General features: G+C 40.4%; 4 protein-coding genes across 4 annotated transcripts; 3 read left to right on the forward strand and 1 right to left on the reverse strand.

The window, feature by feature from the left end:
* Positions 1 to 2,870: 2,870 nt before the first annotated feature.
* On the forward strand, positions 2,871 to 6,104 carry LOC100118384 (glucose dehydrogenase [FAD, quinone]). Its single transcript, XM_001602314.6, has 2 exons — positions 2,871 to 5,428; positions 5,534 to 6,104. Exons 1-2 carry the CDS (start codon positions 3,638 to 3,640, stop codon positions 5,684 to 5,686), a joined length of 1,944 nt encoding a protein of 647 aa, XP_001602364.1. The 5' UTR covers positions 2,871 to 3,637; the 3' UTR covers positions 5,687 to 6,104.
* Positions 6,105 to 6,240: 136 nt separating this feature from the next.
* Positions 6,241 to 12,602, reverse strand: LOC100678651. Its single transcript, XM_003424887.5, has 2 exons — positions 11,668 to 12,602; positions 6,241 to 10,732 (listed from the first exon to the last, which is right to left on the reverse strand). The coding sequence occupies exons 1-2, from the start codon at positions 11,752 to 11,754 to the stop codon at positions 6,539 to 6,541; spliced, it is 4,281 nt and encodes a 1,426-aa protein (XP_003424935.1). The 5' UTR covers positions 11,755 to 12,602; the 3' UTR covers positions 6,241 to 6,538.
* Positions 12,603 to 13,523: 921 nt separating this feature from the next.
* On the forward strand, positions 13,524 to 17,230 carry LOC100118458. The gene is made up of 3 exons (XM_001602370.6): positions 13,524 to 13,961; positions 14,483 to 14,584; positions 15,180 to 17,230. Exons 1-3 carry the CDS (start codon positions 13,764 to 13,766, stop codon positions 15,510 to 15,512), a joined length of 633 nt encoding a protein of 210 aa, XP_001602420.1. The 5' UTR covers positions 13,524 to 13,763; the 3' UTR covers positions 15,513 to 17,230.
* Positions 17,231 to 19,066: 1,836 nt separating this feature from the next.
* On the forward strand, positions 19,067 to 23,761 carry LOC100118497 (integrator complex subunit 2). The gene is made up of 6 exons (XM_003424888.4): positions 19,067 to 19,503; positions 19,867 to 20,488; positions 20,564 to 22,055; positions 22,133 to 22,337; positions 22,411 to 22,717; positions 22,805 to 23,761. Exons 1-6 carry the CDS (start codon positions 19,217 to 19,219, stop codon positions 23,255 to 23,257), a joined length of 3,366 nt encoding a protein of 1,121 aa, XP_003424936.1. The 5' UTR covers positions 19,067 to 19,216; the 3' UTR covers positions 23,258 to 23,761.
* Positions 23,762 to 23,975: the final 214 nt, after the last annotated feature.

Below are 23,975 nucleotides of genomic sequence, written 5' to 3' on the forward strand. Positions count from 1 at the left end.
AGGTGTGCTTTGTGATCTTTATTATGATTGCTATATAACATGCCGCGTGTTTGAGTGTGACGCGGATGACTTATTTTAACGTTCTTAATTGAAAAAATTGCGAAATAATAATCAAAAATGGCTTGAATTAAATGATCAGGATAAAAGCATTATAGCGTAATCATTAATTATAGCGCGTGTAACGTCACATATGTATAATATATGCAGGGAAATCTTTTATCAGATCGAATTTCGTGGCAATAAGTTCCTACAAAGAAGCCAGAACAAAGAAAAAAAAGACAGAGAGAAAGAGCTGAAAAAACGGGGAACGATTTGCGCACAGTCAGCCGCCAACGACGCGCCTCGAATGTCGACGAGATGATACGCGCAAGTCCAGGCCAGGCGACGCGTATAACCCGCATACTATACACACACGAGCAAATGTTCTATCGTCGGCTTTGTCCATACGTGTACCTCCCATACCGCGCAAGTCTGTCGCGCGGATAACGGGTTATTAATTCGGAGCACCATTATCTGGAGCGATCGCTAGTTCTGGAGCGTACGAGGATATACGAGCACGAGAAGGAGAAAGAGTAGGCTCTGAGGCTTGCGTGACGCTCGCTAAATGTCCTGGTCGAAGCTGCCGACAAATTTTCTCGTCGCTTCTTTGCTCCTCGGAGATTCTGAAAAGTGATATGCCCCCGAGCTGCAGCGTTTGCGGCTTATCGGGATTCCAAATTAGCATATTTTTGTTAGCGAAAAAAATCAATGCTTTATTATGTCGGACGATTTTTCGTAATTATATGCACTTTGAAAGCAATGCTATGCTTTGTACATTTTTCGATGACACATTTTAATTGTGAATTTGGTTTATTAAAGACTAATGCACACGGTATTTTTGAATGAAAATTTATGTTGGCCAGGATACAAAAATTTATAGTAGCGTAAAAGCGTACTTCATGGAGGGTTAAAACACTTATATTAATATTTACGTTAATTTTGTAATACTTGCCGCGAGACTTATATAAAATGTTTTATGTGACTGAGCAACTAGAAAGCGTTAATCTTTCAATTTTGTGAATTTCTGCCTTCTGAACATAATAACCTTACATTTCATATTTTACAGCCGTATCATGCGGTTAATTAGAGCGTATTTAATTTTATATACAACACGTGTGTCTCTTCTGTTGATCAACTTAATGACTTTGATCCTCTTGAGTGAACCTGAACTTTGAAATTGCTATTTTTATCTCGTATAAATGTGTATTGTTTGCTTAGCTTTTTTTATCGCTTGATTAATCATAGCGTGGTCGTAATTTGATTGAAACGTCAGGTTTTAATTAACGTACATGTTGAATTGGAGTATTCTATTAACTATTCCATTAGAAAAATTATAGGCTCAAATTCTAAATATGCTTTATATTAATAGCACGCAAATTTGAAAAGAAATTTGAATTAAATCGGATTGTAAAAAATCAAATTGTATGCGAAAAATCCAACATTAATAAAAAAAGCATGTCGTTATTAAAAATAAAAATAAAATCGATAAATATCTTGACATTTTTTTCTTTAAAATTTGGAATTATTGGATTCGTTTATATAGTACGCAAATATTTTAACGCGATTAATCTAATTTTTTTAACTTAATAAAAAAAAGATACATATATGAATAATGCTCATTTAAAATTCCTACAATATAAAAATGCACTAACGAAGTATATGAGCAAAGCCATAAAAAGATTCTGTTATAAGTGTGTTTGGATGTATTAAAAAAAAATTAGTATCAGATGCCACATCTCATTTGGGACCACTTTTTTCATAGTAAACAAGATATTAAAAAAATTAAATAATATAGTTATCTTCGAAATCGGTCTCGGTACATTGTTTTGTGGGTCATTTATTTTCTGTGTGTGTGTGTGTGTGTGTGTGATTTTGCTTACAATTCTATTATGTCTGAAAGATAAGTCTCCCTATAAACATATCATCCATATAATTAAAGAATGAAATTAAAATTGTTTTATGTATTATATATATATATATATATATATATATATATATATATATATATATATCAAACAACAATATATTTCTTATTCTATAATAATGAAAAATGAATTTAAAAGATGCTATAATATTATGAAGATATACTTGGATTTTACACCTGCAGTGTGATTAAGACTTGCCATTTAATAAAATAATCAAAGCCATAACATTTCTGGAGTCAAGTGAATATCGAGCGACAATATCGATATAAAAGCATTCTGCTGATTGACAAGGATGAGGATTTTTTGGATCCTGCATGCATAAAGTCCGTGGCTCAAACGAAGGAGTGTCAGATTTGCAAAATGTCGCGTCATGTGTCTCGACATATAAGTATTTGCTAAATATAACAAATAGAACGCAGCCCGATATTCTGCTAAACGTTTCTGAATGTTTCATCAGCAGAATTCGCATTATCAATAGGTAATCGTACTAGCGAGGATTTAGAGAGCTACCGAAATAATTCAGGATCGCATCGCGACTGGGCAAAAACATGTCTGACTCAGCGAGCCGAGTCTCTTGTGCAGGTCGCTCGTAAATTTTCCAGCCGCGCTATCACGGCCGCTTCGGCCGAATTAATTACGTTCGATATGGTCCTTTAATGCAATTTCGATATCACGAGCGGTCTTTTCTCTCGCTCGCGCTTGTTGCTTTTTTTTATTGTTTTTAATGACAGAGTCGCAGGGCACAGGCAGGCGCTACGTACGGCGCACGCCGATTACTGCTCGAGTGAAATTAACTTTTCGCCGCTGATGGCGCACAAGCCGAGTGACTTGTTTCCCGCGTTTTACGATTATTGCTTTGCGCTCGCTTTTTACAGTTCTGCGCACGGCCGACCTTTCAAACATGTCTTTCGCACTTTTGCTCGGAAGTTACGATTGTTTTATAATGGCGCTGATGGATTATAATGAGCGTCAATATTTTTCTATTGTGTTTTCAAATAGCTATGGATGCAGCAACTGACTGTCAAAGTGGCACAGTAATTACTGAGCTTGAAAATTGCAAATCATATATCTAACTCCAATTAATTTTAATTTTAAAAATTATTTTAAAAAATGATGATAAATGTTTCTTTTTTTTCAAGCCTTTACTTTTCAGTGTAGGCTACTATCGCAACTTATTTACGAAACATTCCTAAAAGTATTTGCCCATAGTCAGCAAACGCGGTTCAGCTACGTGTACGCATCGATGCACAAAATCAGTTACAAAAATCAGTTTCGTGCCTGTCGGAGTCGGAAATGAACGTCCGTAGCTTGTCAAGCAAAATCAACTGTATGATTTACTAAAATATTTTAACAAATTTGTCATGAAAATATTACATAAGTGAACAGTATAATTTTCCGAAAGATACAAGTCAGTTTGGGGAAATCAATTGCAATTAGTTCAGTTTGCATTATTGCAGACTATAATGCACGATCGATGAATGTTGGAAATTCTAATCGTCATGAATAAAGGATGTGAAACGACAGTGATGCATTTTTAAGAAGATTAGATTTTGATCAGTTGTATTTGAAACTAGGTGAACCTATTTCATAAAAACTTAATGAATTCTCTCACTCTAACACTTAACACGGTGATAGTATAATAATTTACTGTGATCATTATTGTCACTAGTAATATGGCTCGATCGCTTCTTATGTTCTCGAGTGTTCTCGCTCTCATAGTATTCGCCACAGCATACAGACGAAGCGGTTTAGTTTATCGCAATCTCTATGGTTTTGTGGAAGACCAGACACCCGTGAGAGAAGCGCTCCAGAGATTGGCTGCCGGGGCGAGAAGTTTTTTGCAAGAAGGTGAAAATTTTCTGTCTAGTCAATTGAAAGATAGTACGCCTCGGTACAATCAAGAGTACGATTTCGTCGTCATCGGGGCTGGCACTGCTGGCGCAACTGTTGCCGGGAGGCTGAGTGAAATGGAAGATCAAACGATCTTACTCATCGAGGCTGGTCCAAATGAGAATCTTCTTATGGATATACCATTGATTGTGAATTATCTGCAGTTCAGTAACGACCTTAACTGGAAGTACCAGACCGAGACGTCCAAGACTTATTGCCAAGGAATGACCAATCGAAAATGCAACTGGCCAAGGGGCAAAGTGATGGGTGGAAGTAGTGTGCTGAATTACATGATAGCTACAAGAGGAAATCCCCTGGATTACGACGCTTGGGCTGAAATGGGCAATGAAGGATGGTCCTACGATGAGTTGCTGCCGTACTTCAAAAAATTGGAAGACATCGGGATCAATGAACTCAAGTATGACAGAGAGTTGCACAACGTCGACGGGCCGGTTCACATTACATACCCGCCATACCACACTCCGTTGGCCGAAAGTTTTCTCGAAGCCGGACTTGAAATGGGATACCCGATTATTGATTACAATGCGAATCAGGATATTGGATTTTCGTACATACAGGCAACGTTAAAAAATGGAACAAGGGTGAGTACAAACAGAGCATATTTGTACCCCGCAAACAGAAGAAAAAATCTGTTCGTCACGAGGCTTAGTCACGTTAATAAAATACTGATAGATCCTGTGACCAAAAGAGCATATGGCGTCGATTACACGAAACTGGGTATGAACTTGCGCGTGCGAGCCAGGAAAGAAATTATCCTCTGTGCTGGATCAATCGGCTCTGCGCAAATTCTGATGCTGTCTGGGGTCGGGCCAGCTGATCACTTGAACGAGATGAAAATCAATATAATTCAAGATGCGCCGGTCGGAGAAAATCTAATGGATCATATAGCTTACGGTGGCTTAGTATTTTTGGTCGACCAACCCGTCAGCATAACTTCAGCTGTGACGGATCCCATAAAACCATATTTACGGGATTTCTTGAATACACGCCTAGGGCCATACACAATTCCAGGTGGATGCGAAGCATTAGCTTTCCTCGATGTCGACAATTCAGAATCTTTGCACGGCTTTCCAAATATGGAATTATTATTCATTGCTGCCTCGTTGGTGTCCGATACGTCGTTTCACAACAACGTAGGTATATCGCACGAATATTGGACAAAGATGTTTGCTAGAGTAGCAGGTCACCATTCGTGGACTATATTCCCAATGTTAATGCGACCCAACAGCAGGGGTCGAATTCTTCTGAGAAATAAAGATCCCCACTCCAAACCAAAAATTTTTGCAAATTATTTAGATGACCCAGAAGATGTAAGGATCATGATCAAGGGAATACGAGCAGCGATTGAAGTTAGCCGGACGAAATCCATGCGACGTTTCAACTCACAATTTTACGATTTTATAGTACCAGGTTGCGAAGATTACGAGTATGACTCGGATGAATATTGGGAATGCGCGTTGAGGACTTTTACATTTACAATCTATCATCATTCGGGAACATGCAAAATGGCACCAGAGAATGATCCAACTGGCGTAGTTAATCCGAGGTTACAGGTAAATTAAAAGCTTCAAAGTTACTTAGCATAAATAGAAAATGAAAAATAAAACGATATCTATTAAAGTATAGCAAATGACAACAATTTAATCAATATGTTTTAGGTTAAGGGAATTCAAGGTCTTCGAGTAGCTGATGCTTCAATAATGCCTATGATCATGACTGGGCATACCAATGTTCCTGTAATAATGATTGGTGAAAAACTTGCTGATATGGTGAAAGAAGACTGGGGCTATAACACAGAAATTCTATATTAATCAGTATAATATCACCAAAATTTTAAATGAGCACTTTAGAAAACGTAGACTTTAGATCACGAGCATGTATATAATTATGATCAAGGATCATATAGTACAATACGAATTATTGTAATTTGTAAGTTTACAGAATTAAGGTCATCACTATTTTGACAATCGTACATCATACTGCATAACTTTATTGTTAAACATTCTCATTTACTTCAAATTATGTAAAAGAAATTTTTAAACCTTCATTTACTTCACTATAGTCGATAATATCATATATTATATAGTTTCATGTATATTCAAAATAATATAATAGCTTTAGTTTGATTAAACACTTTTACTACAGTGCAAAGCGTTAGTGTTGCAATTACACACACACACACACACACACACACACACACACACACACACATATATATATATATATATATATATATATATATATATATATATATATATATATATATATATATATATATATATATATATATATATATATATATATATATATATATATATATATATATATATAGTAATAAAAACAAGAAAGAACACTGTTAATGAAATAATTTGCCATATATTATTTATTTCCGCTATTATATTCCAGCCAACCTTATTATTTTTCCCATTTTGTTACCAGCATGCATCAAAATCAGTTTATAGGGTTCACATCCTTTTTGGAGAAAGTATATTCAAATTCACGGTAATAATTTTTATTTTTTAAAATATTTTCAGTACAATTATACATAGCACGTATCCTATTTTTGCAAAAGAATCAACAATCTCAACGTTATTTTACATGATTATACACAACCTCAAATGTTAAAGTCCTTACATTTTGTCACGCAAACATGTTGTGGAACATTAAATTGTTACGGGCTTTGTTTTAGAAAACAGCTTCTGTTTGTTTTGGTATAATTGGGGTGGCGAAGTGTATTCAAAATAGTCGAAACTTTTGCCCACTGTTTGCTGCTTTCTTTGATTATTACGTGCGCTAAATTGATGATCCATTTTAGAGATTTTCGAATTATTCAAGTTATTATTTCGCTGTCTCGGTTTAATCGTGTACTCTTGTCCTCGTGACATTTTTCCAATATTGTTGGATTTTTTCCCTTGATTTTGTAAATTGTTCGATCGACGGTGGGCATTTAGATTCAGATCCGAATCAGTGTTCAGACTTGTATGCAAACCCGCAGGATAAGGATAAGAATGATTTAGCTGTTTATTAACTGATGCTTGTGACGTTTGCAATGATTTATCCCGACGGAACTGGCGCTGGTTTCTGATATTTTTATTGAGTTTGTTTATTTCCGTAGCTTTCGTCAATCCTTTCAATAAGGGTCCTAGCTGTGGTTTGATGTATTCTTCTACCTTTTTACGATTTTGGGATCTTCGTACATTCACTTTATCTGAAGGTAACTCATTATCCTGTATGGAAGATATTTGTTCTTCTGGAACTGAATTGCTTAGCTGTCGTACTCTTTGTAAGCGCTCGTTTTTACGTTTCCGATGGGGATCTTTTGTGCTGCATAGTTTTGGCTTATCATTCTCGTTATTTAGTGGCTTTGGCGAAAGTGTCCTTTTGAACGTTGCGGGAGATTCTGTTATGGGTGGCCTGGTAACGTTATCGTTCGTATTTAAACATTCGTCTCCCTCGCAATTCTGTGAACAGTCATCACCGTTGCATGTTTTAGACTTCCTAGAAGGACAGTTTGGACCTGTGCAAGACGTTTTATGTTGAGATGTGCAGTCTCCCGATTCGCAATTCAAAGATGTCGTTTGTTCAGTGGGCTCACAATCAGGCCCTTGACAGTCTTCATTTGTTTCTCCGAGACAATCAGCACTATCACACATTGCGCCAGTTGATCTCATGTGTTCGACGCGTGGAGTTGTTTTCAAGTCGGTAATTTTACTATTAGATGAGCAGTCTTCGTCTTCGCAACTTTCTGTAGTTGTTAAACAATCTGGTCCTTCGCATTTACTAGAAGATTTGGAGTCGCTTGAGCAACTTTCTCCTTCGCAACTTTCTGGTGTAGAACAATCGGAATCACTACAACTTTCCGTAGAATTTTCACGGCTATTTACAGGTGGTGGAAGAGGAGTAGTTCGAGGGGCTGATGTTGTAGCGGTAGAACAGTTTCCGTCAGCACAACTGTCCGCACTTTCTGTACTGCATTTTTCTTCCGAGCTGTTTTCACACTCTACAGACGATGAGGACGAAGACGAAGGTGTCGTAACCGAGCAATCTGGACCTTCGCAAGATTTTTCCGTACACTCTTCACTGGAGCCGTCGGAGCTATTACTACAGCTTTCACTTGTCTTGCCCTCTTCGGAGCAAGATGCTGAGCCCTTGCATCTCTCACTATTACAATCGTCACTATCTTTGCAATCTTCGTCGGAAATCAATGGATTCGTAGTTTCCTCTACAGTTTCAGTACGATGTTGTTTGTTTCCTCGGATATGTAATTTTCCCTCAATCGGTTGTTTTAGACTCTTCTGTTTTATTTTTGGTGAAATAGTTGTACTTTCTTCCAATACCTTTATATTAATTTTATTTTTTCGCGCTCCAATAGTCGTATAATTTTCTGTAAAAGGTTCGTCATCAGTATTATCACCCGTGGATGTTATAGTGGTTTCTTGTAAATAGTCCGTTGGATGTTTTGTCGATCTTTCCGACTCTGTTGTAGTGTATTCATTCGTGAAAGATCGCGAGCTTTCTGTGGATTCTGTTGGAAAATTCGTAGTACTCTCCTCGATGTAGCCATGTAAACCATCTGCAGGTGTTGTTGGAGGATTCGTGGTGCTGTCTTTTAAAATTTCTTCGGTAACAGCTTCTCCGTCACTCGTGGTGTGTTCGATCGAAGACAATATAGAACCTTCTGTTACAATTTGTTGTACTACGCTTGTGTCCTCCATTGATGAAATTGTTTTCGGCTGATCAGTAAATGATTTTGGCTTTTGAGAGCACTCTTGTCCCTCCGCGCATTTTATCGGCGATTCTATCGTTCCCAGAGGTTGCTTCGGTTTATGCTTCTTTATATGCTTATTTCCAGTTTTTGGACGATCGATCGGAGAATCTGTTTCCGATGGGCATTCCTCACCTTCTTCACAATTTATCGGTAATTTTGGCTTGTGAATATCTCGAGGGTTGCTGGGTTTCAGCTGCTTTCTTATTGGCTTGTTAGACTTTTTCAGACGATCAGTTGACGATTCCAGATCCGCTGGACATTCCTGGCCATCTTCACATTCGATCGGTGTTTCTGATTCGGTCGACGGCTCGTCTGGTTTACGTTTCTTTTTTATTCTCTCGTTCGGATCAATTTCTTTTTTCGGATTTTTTTTCTTCAGATTGCCCACAGGTATTTTGTTTTTGTCGGCTTTCTCGGGGGAAAATTCACCGATGATTTTGGGAGTATGCGTACCTCTTTCGTTTGTCGGAGTTCTTTTGGCTGATGGTTTAGATTTTTTCGCTTTGTCCAATGGTTCTGCGGGGGTTTTAAGTATGTGCTTTGGAGTACTCTTAGTCGAGTAAGCGGCAGTCGTTTTTGTTTCTGTTGGAACATCCAAATTCGGAGGGACCGTGGTTACAGTACTCTGCTCCGTCGTCAGGTCCACGTATTTTTCAGTCACTTCCAACGGAGTATAATCTTCGAAGTTGTTGGACTGTTTTTCTTCCAATAGCGGGGTACCCCTCGAATTTATCATATTCAAGAATTTCAGGACTGTCTTTTTCGTGTCATCGTCGATCATGTTGCATTCGAGAATTTTCAACAGAACTCTGCGCAGACACGGTCTGGGCATGGTACACGTTAGTTCGAGGTCGACGTTTCTCGAGTTCGCGAGTTTAACCTTTATCGACTCTATCAGGTCGAAAAAGTCCGTGTAATTTGGATGGTCCATCAAATTGTCGTAAGCGCTAAAAAGTTTTAGAAAGTCCGAAACATTGTCGATCGTGTATCCCTTTCTCCAGAAATCGGCATGCATGCGTAACGCTTTGACGGCGTTTTTGGGAAAGGATATGGTTTTGGGCACGTACTTCATCTGCCTGAGAATTTCGAGCATGAGCTGAGCCGGATCGGCGTGTTCGTACTTCTCGATCGACAGTTTCATCGGGACGTCATTTTCGTCCATCACCTCTTCCAACCGATTCCTCGCCTTCACGATGTCCGTATCCACGAGGTCGTCGGGAACGACGAGTTCGAACAGATACTTCAAGTTTATCTTTCGGTTCTCGTAGATGGAGCCGAAATTTTCGATGTTCTCGCTTATGGAATTGACGTCTCGCTCTACGTGATCGGCCAGCATAAGGGCTGCTCTTTTTTCCCTGGCGGGGAATCGCTCGGCGTTTCCTTGCAGCAGGGTTCTCAATAAACTAGCCACGCTCTTGATTTTACTGTAATCGTTCAATTGGTAGGGCAATCCCGAATCTCGGAGCGTTTCCAAATGCTCGATTACTATTCTCTCGATCCTGCGCACCGTGTTGTCGAAGCTATCGTACTGAACGTTCCGCAGTAAGCCGACCAGCAGTTTCGGCGTGATGCGGAGATCTCCCTTCCGGAGACGTCTCAGCAGAGCCTGCAGAGTGAGGCCCTCCGGAAAGTACTTGTCGACGCTCTCCGCGAGATCCGTCGCTCCGCCACCGCCGGCGCTTCTACGCTTATCGAGCAACTCGAGGCTTGCACATACCTGCGAGCTGTTTCTGATGCACGTGCAGACGTTTCCGTCCACCGCCTGGCAGATATCGCTGGCCCGGAGATGTTCGCTCCGCCATCGCAGACTCGAGGCTGTCTCGAAGATGTTGTACTTGCGCTCGAGAGTGTTTCGGTAGACGCGATACAGCGTCTCCAGCTGCTCGAGATTCAGCTCGTCGTAGTGGTCGTAGACGAGTTTGCCGAGGGTCTCGAGGATCTGCGAGCGAAGCTCGTCGCCGTACTCTAGCAGTTCCTCTGCCTCGCTTTGAAGCGCGCTCGACTGGGTCGACTTGCGGATCTGGGCTTCGCGTTGGCCGCGCTGCAGCTCTGGACGCCGGCGGCGAAGTTCGTGATCGTTCGATTGCGACTGCAAAAGAAAGAATGATTCGTACGGATGAATTTCGAAACGGTTTGACATGGCATTCGGTAGAGTCCAAGTTTTGCTCTCATTACTGGCGGGTTGCATCAGTTTTTTCGAGAGTTATTAATAAAACCGCCTGTACATTTTTTCTATAAAGCGAACGGCGCAGAATAAAAATAGTGTTCCTCCACGGTAAACCGATAAACCAATAAAGTATTTTTAATCGCTCGAACGCTGAAACAAACGCAGAAAATCGAAAAATACCATCAGGCTATTGAATCGCGGCACGCGATGTAAAATTTTCTAAACTCTTCAAAAGCATCCACGACATGAAAAGGCCTTTTTTTAAGCGTACACGTGCCAGCAAGTGTCCGCTACGCGTGTGGGTTTATCGTCCACAGAGCCGTCGATCTACGTGTATGCATGCGACTATAATATCTACGATTGGATCGTTGCAGCGAGTTTATAGGACGGTAAAATTAAAATTTCACTGTACGCCAGAAACAAAAGCTCCGCAGTACACGGCGACTATCTTTATTGAAGTGGAATAAACGTGGCGCGGGTATAGAGAAACAATCGTAATAAAACTGCACAATCGGTATTCGCTCGAGCAAGCTTAGCCAAGATTTTTGGGGACATTTGCATTGCCTGGAATTAAAGATAGAACGCTGCACTTAATCGCCCGATCGCGAGCTTGAGCCGAAAACTCTCGCGGATCGGACCGCCGAGATCTTTGACAGCGCGATTGGGCACGTCGAATCGAGACAAGAAAAAAAAATAAAAATAAATAAACATTCGTCGTGAATATTACCGCGTGGATCGATACCGTCAAGGCTGAAAAACACATCTATCGCGGGTCGAATCCGAGCCTCTTTTTCAGCAGCCGCTACGATACAATGTACCGCAGACGATAAAAGCCAGTATACGGCGGCGATACTAACCTCAGCTCCAGTCGCCGAGAGAAGCGCGAGCCAAATCGCCAGGACGATCCAGATCGCGCGATTCCGCGCCCCACTGCGTGCAGTCATCTGTCCCTCTCTCTCTCTCTCTCTCTCTTTCTCGCTCTCTGTCTGGTGATGATAAAAAGTCGCCGGTTCTCCGAAAGCCCGACGGGCTCACACGAACGATCCGCGGATCGATCGACAAGCTTCCGAGCTGCGAGAAAAACTGAAGTGCGACTTTTTCTATTCCCGTCGCCGGCTCTTTTATATCGTCGGCTCGTTAAAAATTATAAAGCCCATACGAAGGCGTATAGGTGAGAGCCTCTCTGTGTGCGCTTTCGCACTGGTCTTTGTGCGCGCCTATAGCGCAGAATCCGCAGCACGGAGCCGCCGACGTCACACGCGAACAGCGGAGGGAGAGAGAAAAGCGCTCTGCGGAAAATTAATTGCCCGAACGGTCTGATGTACGAGTGCGCTGATTGCCGAATAATGTTCCGCTCGTGATTTACCCGCGCGGTATTTTCTTATACTTTATGCCCGAGGCGAGCAAGACCGGCGATTGTTGAATTTTCAAGCGCGCTCGAGTGCAAGCACTTTAGCGGCGAAACACAGTCGTTCCGAGGGGCGTAATTGCTTCATTAAATTATTATGGGATCGACTGCATGTGCGAGCAATAATCCTGTTTGCGCGTTTATTTTCACCTATAATATGTGACGCTTCGCGATAGTTGCAGTAAACCGCGCTAAATGGAGCTTACTTTCATCGATCGATGCGCGGCGGTTATCGAATTACGCCGCGAGTGCTTTAGGCCGATGAAAAAATAGGCGTGTGTAACGAGAGTTACTTTAAGAAGAAAGTGATCGAACGTATTTTATTGGGCTAATTGGATCGGAGGCCAAAGTCGCGCACGGCTAACCCGCGCGGATTATCTTTACTGTTTAATCTTATTGAAGCAATTCAATTTGGCGTGTATGTGCAAATCAATGTTCTCCGTAGCAGCAGATACGAGCTTCTAATTAAAATGATGTATGGTAAAATGTTTTGACCGAATGATTTTAATTAAAGCTACACAGGTATTTTAAATGAGCGTGAAGAATAATTGTTTTCTACGATTGTGCCTCATGATAACAGGTGACATTTTTCCGGTATCGCCTTTTGAATCCTTATCAAAATACACACATGTTCGCGAACGCGACGGATACACGCGAGCTTTCCGACATTTCTAATTTCGAGAACGAAATGAAACCATGAAATTGCTTTCCGAGCCGCTGCACCCATACCTAAGGTGGAGATTCGCTACACATCGGGAACTTGGATGAAAGTATTTCGTAAAAAGCCGGTAAAAGAATGGACAAGGTGCAACGTATATTACTTATAAGTTGTATAACGATCGCTTGCCGCGCGCAAAACCGCCTCGGGAAAGCAGCCCTCTTCGCGCCACCCCTCGCACGTTCGGCGTTCGATTTTCCGCTCGTCGTGCTGCAGCCAAAGTGCGCTCTATATCTGAACAGCGTATATTATATATATATATATATAATGCGGCGGTGCTTTTGGAGCTCAGCGCACTGCTCGACTGCCATTTTCGGGAGGATTGCTTGTTTAGTATCGATTCACCGATAGACGCTTAAAACACTTTCCAAATTTAAAACGTATAAGCGACTTTCGCTGAAATAGAGAGAGTGAAAAAAAGTTCGAGCATGACTAAAAAGGCGGCAGCTCCGCACAGCCTTGGAAAAATCTCCCCCAGAGGGGTGAAAGAGAGCGAGAACTATATAAGCTCGCTGCAGTGGGCCACATAAGATGCTATCGATGTCCGCGCGAGTCTCGCTCTCGAGCCTGCGCACCCGAGTCACTTGTCGCCCCAATATGGATTCCCGCGGAAGCTCGTCGCCTGCCACCCTCCTCCGCTGCAACAGTAGCTCGGCGCGCACGCTCCCCCTCGTAGTTGTGCAGCTGTTTCAGTGCAGGATGCGCTCTGCCCTGTGAGACTCGTCCTCGAAGCTGAGGGAGCTTTCGGCCGCGCTTGCGACGGTAGGTTATATTATTATAGAGTACGGTTTCACGTCGTAGCACAAGTGCGCGAGAGACGAGTCGCGATGAGTGACGAGGCCGGCCCGAGCAGCAGCACCACCAGGGCTAGTCTCAAACCCTCGCAGGGCTACCTCTACGCCTGTCAGAGGGCAGAACTGCTGGGCCTACCGACGCCCACCGAGGCCGAGTGGCTCGCCAGCGAGGAATGCGCCAGGGAGCGCGAGGCGCAGGAGCAGGACGCCCACGACGACGCCGTCGCGCAGGTGACCGACTACACGCACGCTTACGCGCTTTTATACGCTCATAGCTGCGATGAACTGACGCTTTGGGGGTTAGACTGCACGCGAGCTTTTAATTGTCTCTGTCCTCTTTTTCTCCGACGATGAATTTTCAAAAAAAATTGTTTCTGCTCGGAGATCCGAGGGCACGAGTGCCTGTATGCGATTGGTGAGCTTTTTACGAGCATGCGGAACAGTTATGTCCATCGGTTATAGCGGCTACCAAAATTGCGTCACTTTTCAGAACTTATAATCAGAACAAATAAAAAGTTTTAAATTGAATTTTCTGATACCTCGCGGGCGCGCGCTTTGCATTTTAATTTTCGGGACATTCTCGGGGAAGGAACTTTGTCAATGACGGCGAAATAATAATTCAATAAACGCTGTTGCCAGTTTACGATGATTATTCAATTTACATGTGCGTTGAAATTTGATTAGCGAGTCAAGGTTTGCGCACGCTCGACAACGCTTTATGAATTTTGGCTAATTTTATTTATTTCACATAGGAATTGGATGAAAAGGAGGAGGGCATGAAACGCGTTGGCGGAGGATTAGACGAGCTGAATACGATTCTAAACGCAACGCAAAAGAAGATCAACAAGTTTAAGGTAACGTTGATGTATTTTATTTTCTTATAAGCTGCATATTCCTACACACTAACATATAATCATATACACTATTAGCTCTATTGTATACGAGAGCACTATTGAATGGTTATAGGCATCATTGCCAAAAAAGATGTACGAGCCTTTTTCGATTTACAGACCTATACAGTCGTACGTGCTAAAGTCATAACAGTGTACCAAGTATATTATTAAATGTTTACATAGATGTAAACTTTTTATACAATCGATACATTTTATATTTGTCAATATAGTATACAAGCTAAAGTTTGCAAAAGTCACAATATTGTTAATTTATACCTAAAAATATTCTTCGGCAGACTTCAAATTTTAAGTAATACCTTTAATTTTAAATCTACTTCTTCAACGACGCTGGTGTAAAAAGTTTCGTTCGACGAGACCACGTCAGTAGAATTTCAAATTTATTCAGACTAACTCAGCGTATATGAAACTTTGAGAACGTTGCACGCTAAACTACCATATATAGCAAACTACGTTAGGATCGATCGTGCTGATATCACCGCACGAAAACATAAGCATCGTCGTATCCTCGAATTATAACAAATCGCATTGTTTTCAGACGGTATGCGGCAGTATAGGTACGTTGCTGAAAGCCCGCGTCTCCTCACAACCGGGCACACCCGAGCACAAGTCCCGCGCAGGTTCGTCGACGGAACCGCAACCCGGCGACGAAGAAAATCCAGAGCAGGAGCAGCCACCGGAAACGAACGAAGAGGCTCAACCGGACTCGGAACCTGGAGTCGAGAGGCCGAGGATGACCGCCAAGAAGACCGACCTCAATGCCAAGGTTGGCTCGCACCTCGACAAACTCGACTCGCTCATCACCAAGGCTGAGAACGCCCAATATAGCATGAAGCACCAGAACAAGCAGATGAAGTCCTTTCTCAAATGAATTGAGATATCGAAATGTATTTCATTGCTCCACACATCTCTATTCAGTTAATTAAGCTATACTTTGTGTTCTATTTCCATCTGGACTAATTAGTTTATGAGATTTTGAAAGCCGTTCGTTAATTTTACGAAGATTTATTTGGATGATAGGGAAAGAAGGGCAGATTCAGCGAGTTTTTGTCACGTCTGAACAGAATAACACCTTAATTTTGTCAGATTTATTTGTAAAGTGTAATAGTTTGTTACATTTCTGTATTATTTGTCTTTTAGGTTTTTTTTTTATTTCATAATAATAATTATACTATAGTTCATCTTGAGTCACATAAAAGTCATAATAATTTCAATCATTTTTTTACCATCATAAAAGTATTATCTAATGTTTACTTTTTATTAAGCTCGACACTCAGTAATAAGGAGAATGAGTTTCAATGCAGACAATGCCTCTGTGAAGGGATATAAGCATATGTACTATGAAGAATCACATTTACAGATTTTGAACACATAACATTAAATGACGAAAAAAACTTTTGAAAATATAAATAAGTACACATACTCTTTTAAGAATAATCTATAAATACAACGAAAATGGATTTCAATCATCGAAGTAAATAAGCTTCTCCATTATATAACGATATAATTGTTAAAGGCCAAACTATGTATGTTATTTATAACTTTTTTTCATTATGTTTTAGTAACGATGATGAAGGCCAATTATGAAAAACAAAAAATTCTTCCTGATTCTACGTCGAAATATTTCATTTTAAACATATATTCGATCAATAATACACTTTTGTACTGAAAAAATGTATAAATGCAGGATTTTTAAAGCTTGACAGAAAACTTGTAATGTTTGCTATGCAAATGTCAAATGTTAACGAATTTTTAGAAATTTTTGCAAATGAAGTCTTCCTTTTCATTTTCTGCAATATTATATTCAACAGCTGACGAATATAAGTATAAAAAAATTGAAATGAGAACACTGTGTGATACTCCGTAGTTAAATGGATTCTTGTGGAACGTTTTTGAAACAGGGCAGCTTACCGATTACTTTCTTCAAGTCGAAAAACTTTCAACCAGTATCCATGAATTCTAATAAGGGATTACACTCGAGGGTAGTCGATTTTCGTGGAACGTTTTTGAAATGCTCTCGTGCCTTCTGATTGGTTAGATTTTTTTAATCGAACGATCTGATTGGTGTATTTCAAAAACGTTCCATCGCCAGAGTTACCTTCCGCCCGCAAAACGGAAGTATTGAGTGGTTTCTCTTGTAATTGCAATAGTCGTTTTTTTTGTCTTCGAAGTTTTTGGAAATATTGTACTAAATACTTGTATACATTACAAAATAATTAGAATACGTGAGATGCTTTGATGCACGATGAACATATCATTGTAAGAATCAACAAAAAAAAAAAAAAAACGACAAATAAATTATGGTGTAACACATTCATACTGATTGAAACACGTTGTGCAATGTGCGAGGGTGCAGCGAGCGATGTGAATGTATTGCAATGTTAAGTTATACAAAAATAAATACACCGCAATTTTTTGGTGGTGCAAATTAGTTGTGCAATTTTGTGCCTCGCGTCATAATTACTGATCAATATTTTTTCTTGAGTTATATACTGTGCAAAAAACTGTGAAAATCGTCGTATTGAACAAATTTGGTGTACGTTTAAACTTCTAAAATATTGAATGAAATAAAAGTACAATGTAGACATACAAAGAATTTTCAAATTTTTCAATTGACTTTCACGTGTTGTGCTACTAAAAATAAGTAGTTCGTGTAAATCTGTATGTTTCTATGGGAAGTTTTGGAATAGTCCAGATCGAAAAAATATGTATTCGAACAGCGCCTAAAATTCATCGCAATTCCATGTAACTACAAATACGGCAATAAAAACTATTAAAGTACAGATACATTATGAGAAAGCCTTATGGGGTTGCAAGAGAGCATGTATCATGGTTTCTCATTATATTATAAGCTTATTCAATTTTGCAATAAATTTTGACTGTTTGATTAAAAGTTTATACCAAAATTTTAAATGATAATGAGAAACTGACTTTTAATTATATAAGGCTCTGACTTCTCTAGATAAATTTTTCACTGCTTTTGCGTAGCATATATTGCTATTATATTACTTATTTACGTAGAGTAAAACAAAAGAATCAGAGAGTATTTTTTTAACAACCGCGCATCAGCTATATAGTGTACTTATATTTGCAGTGACTGTTCGAATGATATTTTTATAGTATTAAATTATTATATTAGTATTATATAGTCATGCTAGTTTATCAGGTTCTAGTTCGCGTTAACGCAACGTATCCACTGCTTTCTATAATTCATCTTGACGTTATGCTCTCCTTCAATGTCGACACTTTTTCGATATGACTCTGCTAAAGGAAATATTTTAAGGACAATCTTCGAAACTTGACTTTCAACGTTAGTTCTATTGAGTAGCAAAAAATCGGCTTTTATATATGTGTATTATGTGGATCAGAAACATACTGATCTACGAAAAAATCTGCGATGATTTTATTGTTATATGTGAATGATAATTTTTACTCCGATTATTGGAAAGTTAAATCGCTACGAATAATATACATACATACATAAATATAGAGCATGTGTTATATATTGATCTAAAATACGCTTGCGCCTACAATATATTATAAACAATATATATTTCAAGATACATAATATAATATAACGATGAATAAAAAAGTTGAGTGTCGTCCATGTACATTAAATAAAATGATATGTACACACATATTGTAAATGATGAAATCAATTGTCTGCCGTTATGTAACAAGCTTGTTGATGCTTTTGAAAGCAATAAATAAAATAATGTTGAATGAACGATTTGATGGTTTATTATTTATTATTTAGGTACTTATATTAATTTTTTTAATTTTCAAATTTCCCGCCAACCGATATGCAGGTTAATTGTATAAAAGCTATATAATATATGTCGATAATTATGTATAAAAGTGTTTTTAACAAATCTAAAAAGTTGACTATAATTTTCGTATTCGATTGGTATAGTTCACAACTTGGAGTATTTCGATTTTCAAAGCTATATGAATTTTAATAACCCGTGTAAGACCGCAACAATTAAATTACTTCTAAATATAGTCTTAACTTTTTAGGACTCTTGTAAGTATATTCAACTTGATATACATTTTATACAAATTCGCCGTCAATTTGCATAATTTATACTGGGTATAATTAGTATTATGGGTAACGTACCGTTTTTACACATTTTTAGATGTTTAGTTGATATATCCATCAAAGTAGTTATAGTTACGCCATCTACAGGCGTGTGGATATTACTATTATTTTATTGTCATTTATCAATAGACAATTCACAAATCACAATACGCAATTTTTAATTTTAATACCCCATTCTAGCAGTTCGGCCACAATCCGGCGGACAGCGCTGCAACTGCATCGTCGAAAAGCAATATGGCCGCGTCCAGGGGGGCGAGAGAGAGAGTGAGAGAGAGAGAGAGAGAGAGAGAGAGAGAGAGCACAACAGCGAGTATATATACTGCAGCCCGATATAGGAGTTTAGGACTGTATATGCGGGAGCATTATGACGAGCACATCAGTAGTGTGCCGCCGCGCGCGCGGTCTGTAATGCTGCATCGTGCCGAGCAGACGTCGTCGTCGGGTTTTCCTCCGCCACCAGGGTCGACGGGGCCAAAATGCAGCAGCAGAAGTCGCCGGTTTCGTCCCGGGTCTTTGCCGCGATCCAGAGCGTGGACACTCGCGAGCTGGCCAGATGCTCGGAGCGCGAGGTCCGACCGATCCTGCCCTGCTTGGTTAGGATGAGTCTGATCGCGCCCCTCGACACGACCAACGAGTGCGTCGAGGCTCGCAAGGAGGTCCTCACCATTCTCTCGGGCATCGAGTCTGTCAACTCCATGGTCGCGCTGCTCTCCATCGACTTTCACAGTCTCGAGACTGACGTGCGCAAGGAGCAACAGCTCAGGTGAGCCTGGCACTTGTTGAGCTCTTTTCTCGTATACCTATAAGTCACTGTTTTGGACTTCCTTGGGCTGCGATCGATCTGCTTTGCCTCGGATAAGAATTGATCTGTAGTTCTGCATCGGCAGAACTTTGTCGGAAGGTTCTGCTGAGGATAAATGAGAGTTTTGCTGGCTAAGCGATCGCAGCAGCATCTTTGAAATTTGGTCGCTGTTAAAATGTTACAACTTGTCTTTATCCAACAAATTATTGCAGTGTTTCGACTGGCCTTTGGACCTTCAAAAGATCAAATAACCTAAATTCCTTAACTATGATACTTTCATTGAGCTATACAATAATATAATAACATGTCTATGATTTATTTCAGACAGAAAAAAGGCAATGTGCAGGGAGACAGCATTCTGGCGCAGTCGCTCCAAAGCGCACTCATCTTGGAGTTTGAGCGCAGTGATGCCAATCGACGTATACGATTGGTCCTGAGTGAAATCCTCTTCATAGAATCCCAAATCCAAGAGCTTCAAAAGAATCAAGAATTTCAAATCAAGCAGTCGGACTTGTTTGACAGCGCTGTGTATATGGAAGAGATCAGTTACATCATATGTATAGCTCTGGCAGAACTGCCAGATCTTTTGTCTATACCCAACATATGCGAGACCCTACTTCACATAAAGCATGGACCTGAAATAATATGCTGGATCGTGGCCAACAACCCTGACAGCTTTATGGAAGTGTGTTCACACCTGATTGCTAATGGAGAGCGCCAAGAAGAATCTGCTTTGAGCAGTATAAGAACTCAGACTCTAACAATGCTGTGTCAAATGAATCCAAGCCAAGCTCTTGTAGTGCGGGCAAAGTGTGTTGAACTCTGTAGAATGCCAGCTTTGGCTATAACATTGAGTTTAGAGAACGATGGGATTAGAAACAGTTTAGTGTCCGAAAGCGATATAGTTGCTTTTGTGTCTGGTCTCTTGCTTGGTAGCGATCAACAGGTAATGGATTTAATATTAACCAAGTTTGCTTTAAAGCCAAGTTCAAGCTAACCTGTAAATGATTTTGATTTTCAGGTAAGGACGTGGATAGCTATGTTTATAAGGAATGGCCAAAAACGGAAGTGGGAGTCGCACACTGCGCTGCAGGCACTCAGAGATGAATTACTGCGCAGGTTGCAGGCAATAACTTCTCAGAGTTCAGATGGACAGCTTGTCGAGAGTCGTGTCGTACAAGCCAGTGCCTTGCTGAGGCTGTACTGCGCTCTCCGAGGTATCGGCGGCATAAAGTTCCAAGACGATGAGGTAGTGATGATCGTTAAACTCCTGACCTCGCATCCGCCTCCCTCGCCAGCTGGAGTACGATTTGTTTCTCTGGGCCTGTGCATGCTGATAGCGTGTCCATCTCTTATCGGGCACCACAACCTGGAGAAGCCGAGCATCGAGTGGGTGCAATGGCTCGTGCGCGAGGAGGCCTACTTCGAGAGCGCGAGCGGCGTTGCTGCGAGTTTCGGTGAGATGCTCCTTCTAATGGCCATTCACTTTCACAGTAATCAGCTGTCCGCTATCTGCGAGCTGGTCTGTGCCACTCTTGGAATGAAGATCCCTATTCGGCCTAACAATCTGACGCGTATGAAGCAGATCTTCATGCAGGAAATCTTCACCGAGCAAGTGGTAACGTCGCACGCGGTGAAGGTACCTGTTACTGCAAATCTCAACGCCAACATCCCAGGCTTTTTGCCTGTACACTGCATCCACCAGTTGCTCAAGTCACGTGCCTTTGCCAAGCACAAGGTGCCCATCAAGAATTGGATCTACCGACAGATCTCGGACAGCGTACCGCCTCTCCATCCGGTACTGCCAGCCCTCGTCGAAGTTTACGTCAACTCTATCCTCGTGACGAACAACAAGGCCATCGAACATACAAACAAGCCCATTACCGAAGACGAAATTAGGAGGGTTTTTCAGAACAGCGTCTTCGGCGCTAATTTCGATCCGAAGAAGAATAAAAAGACGAAGTCCATTGGACAGCTAACGGATCTTGAACATGACCGCATCGATCTACCCGACAATTCGAGGCCTTCGCTCACGTCCCAACTACTCTTGCTTTACTACCTGCTGCTCTACGAGGACGTGAGACTGGCAAATATGCACAACTTCATCACGCAGGGTAGGAAGGTCAAGTCCTACTCGACCGAGTTTCTGTCAGAATTGCCCATAAAGTACTTGCTGCAACAGGTGCAGCGCGATCAAATGAGCTATGCAGGTTTATTTTCACCTCTGCTCAGGTTACTGGCGACTCACTTTCCACATCTGTCACTAGTCGACGATTGGCTCGACGACGAAGCGATCAACCTCGACACCAGCGTCAACAGTCAGGAAACAGTTATTGTGAACGACTCGACCATCAGAGAAGCTTTTGACCACATACAAAGCTGCCCGTCTAAGACGGGGATGCTGCTCAGGCAGCTCATGTCTATGAAGCCCACTGATATCTGGCCATATGCTAAGACCATTGTGCACTTCTTCAAAAAAGTTCTGGATGAAAAAGTTCCTAGGTATATACAAGGTACGATATTGCTAATTTGATTGGTATAATATTATGCTCGTGTATGTTAGAGATTTTCAATTTGTTTTTCGTTGTAGAATTGTATCAACAGGTGTGGTTGAGGCTAAATACCGTTCTGCCTCGCTGTCTCTGGGTACTCTCGATAAACGCGCTGTTTATAGATAACTCAGCAGTAGCCACGGTATTCCTTACACAGGAAAACATTGTTTTGGATCCATTGCAAGTTTTACGCTGCGACATGAGGGTCTTTCGTTGCGCACCTGTTTTATCTGTGATACTTAGGTAAACAAATTGTAAATTAAATGTATTAACTCCACTAGTTACAGAAAAATATTAATTTATTTGTATTTGACAGAATTTTACAAGCTACTCTGGCAGCATCGCGATCTCAACTATCCAGGCACATGCAAGACAGACCTTTGACGGAAAAGACTGGACAGCTGACGAGCGAGGTGGAACGTGAAGAACTGAAAACCGCTCTGATAGCCGGCCAAGAGAGTGCCGCTGTCCAGATTTTGTTAGAGGCCTGTCTTGAAACTGAAGACGACAGAACCATTGCAGGACAAATGTGGTCTCTTCGAGAAATACGCAGTGTTGTCTGCTCTTATCTCCATCAAGTATTCATTGCGGATCCTTCCCTTGCAAAATTAGTCCATTTTCAGGTAAATACAAATTATTTCGATAAATAGACATTTGATTAAAACGAAGGTTTTTTACAAAAATCACGATGGACAATATTCTTCCTACAGGGTTATCCCAGAGAACTTATCCCTGTCACAGTAGCCGGAATACCGTCGATGCACATTTGCCTGGATTGGATACCCGAATTGATGGCTCAACCCGAGCTGGATAAGCAAGTTTTTGCAGTAGACCTGGTATCTCACTTGGCCGTACAGTATGCACTACCGAAGGCTCTGGGAGTTTGTAGATTAGCCATCAATACCCTGGGGACGCTTCTCGGTGCGTTACCATCCAAAGACCGTGTCTCGCTCTTCATGCCTATTCTGCCAGCTCTTACGAGAATTGGTTTCGCGTTTCCGCCTCTGGTCGACGGTGCCATTGATCTACTTGTTCAATTAGGCAGGGTGAGTTCAGCCCAAGCAGCTCTAGGAGACGACTCTGCTGAAGTGCTTTGCCAAGAGGTCAATGCGACGTTCTCGTGTCTATTACAGAAGGCAGTGCTTCAATCAAGCGTTTATTGAACTTAAGATTTAAAAAAATTAAAACTCATGATCCGAATTCCGTTGTACTAGAATTTCTAGTTTCAAACAAGTTAAGAAAGTATTCACGGCGCGAGTGAAGGATATTTTGAGGAGTACTTTCGAGTCGCCCGTAAACATGAAGACTTTCCCTGACATTTAAATTTAATTTTGTTGCGATCGGTATTTTGTAATATAGTTTGCTGCAGTTGTTTCGAATGCTATAATTATCGCTACGTAACTATTAAATAACAGAGGCCTTGTAATTAAGATAATGTGAAAACTTTGTTTCAATCCTAATTGTGTATATTTCAGTAAACTATATTATTTAATATTTTAAGTAATAAAAATAAATTTAAATATTTAAAAAAAAAAAATTTGACTGAGGATTCAGATACAAATTGTGTTGAAAACGTGTACATACATGAAAGATGAAAGATGTATTTTATTGTTTATAGATCTCTAAAAGCTAAGTATTTGTAATAAAGACGAATTTGTAAAACTTGATTGTTCGCATAATATTTATTACAAATCATTTATTTACATACATTTTTTATTTTAAATTTATTCCCATCAACAGTATAGAATAAAAATATATATGTGCATTTTATTTAACATCTCTAATCAAAGGCTATTAATACTTTGCTATGTATTATATTATAGATATAGCAATAGCAAATAAGAAATTATATATACATTTTATCTTGATTCATTAATTATT

This window comes from Nasonia vitripennis, chromosome 5, assembly GCF_009193385.2.
Source record: "Nasonia vitripennis strain AsymCx chromosome 5, Nvit_psr_1.1, whole genome shotgun sequence".
NCBI lineage: Eukaryota > Metazoa > Arthropoda > Insecta > Hymenoptera > Pteromalidae > Nasonia > Nasonia vitripennis.

Excerpts from the sequence above, each read along its gene's own strand:
- LOC100118384 (XM_001602314.6), top strand. The coding sequence starts at position 3,638 with ATGGCTCGATCGCTTCTTATGTTCTCGAGTGTTCTCGCTCTCATAGTA. Across the intron at positions 5,429-5,533 it reads TAGTTAATCCGAGGTTACAG|GTTAAGGGAATTCAAGGTCT; the intron begins GTAAATTAAAAG and ends AATATGTTTTAG.
- LOC100678651 (XM_003424887.5), bottom strand. The coding sequence starts at position 11,754 with ATGACTGCACGCAGTGGGGCGCGGAATCGCGCGATCTGGATCGTCCTG. Across the intron at positions 10,733-11,667 it reads TCTCGGCGACTGGAGCTGAG|TCGCAATCGAACGATCACGA; the intron begins GTTAGTATCGCC and ends TTTCTTTTGCAG.
- LOC100118458 (XM_001602370.6), top strand. The coding sequence starts at position 13,764 with ATGAGTGACGAGGCCGGCCCGAGCAGCAGCACCACCAGGGCTAGTCTC. Across the intron at positions 13,962-14,482 it reads ACGACGACGCCGTCGCGCAG|GAATTGGATGAAAAGGAGGA; the intron begins GTGACCGACTAC and ends TATTTCACATAG. Across the intron at positions 14,585-15,179 it reads AGAAGATCAACAAGTTTAAG|ACGGTATGCGGCAGTATAGG; the intron begins GTAACGTTGATG and ends CATTGTTTTCAG.
- LOC100118497 (XM_003424888.4), top strand. The coding sequence starts at position 19,217 with ATGCAGCAGCAGAAGTCGCCGGTTTCGTCCCGGGTCTTTGCCGCGATC. Across the intron at positions 19,504-19,866 it reads CGCAAGGAGCAACAGCTCAG|ACAGAAAAAAGGCAATGTGC; the intron begins GTGAGCCTGGCA and ends GATTTATTTCAG. Across the intron at positions 22,718-22,804 it reads CAAAATTAGTCCATTTTCAG|GGTTATCCCAGAGAACTTAT; the intron begins GTAAATACAAAT and ends TTCTTCCTACAG.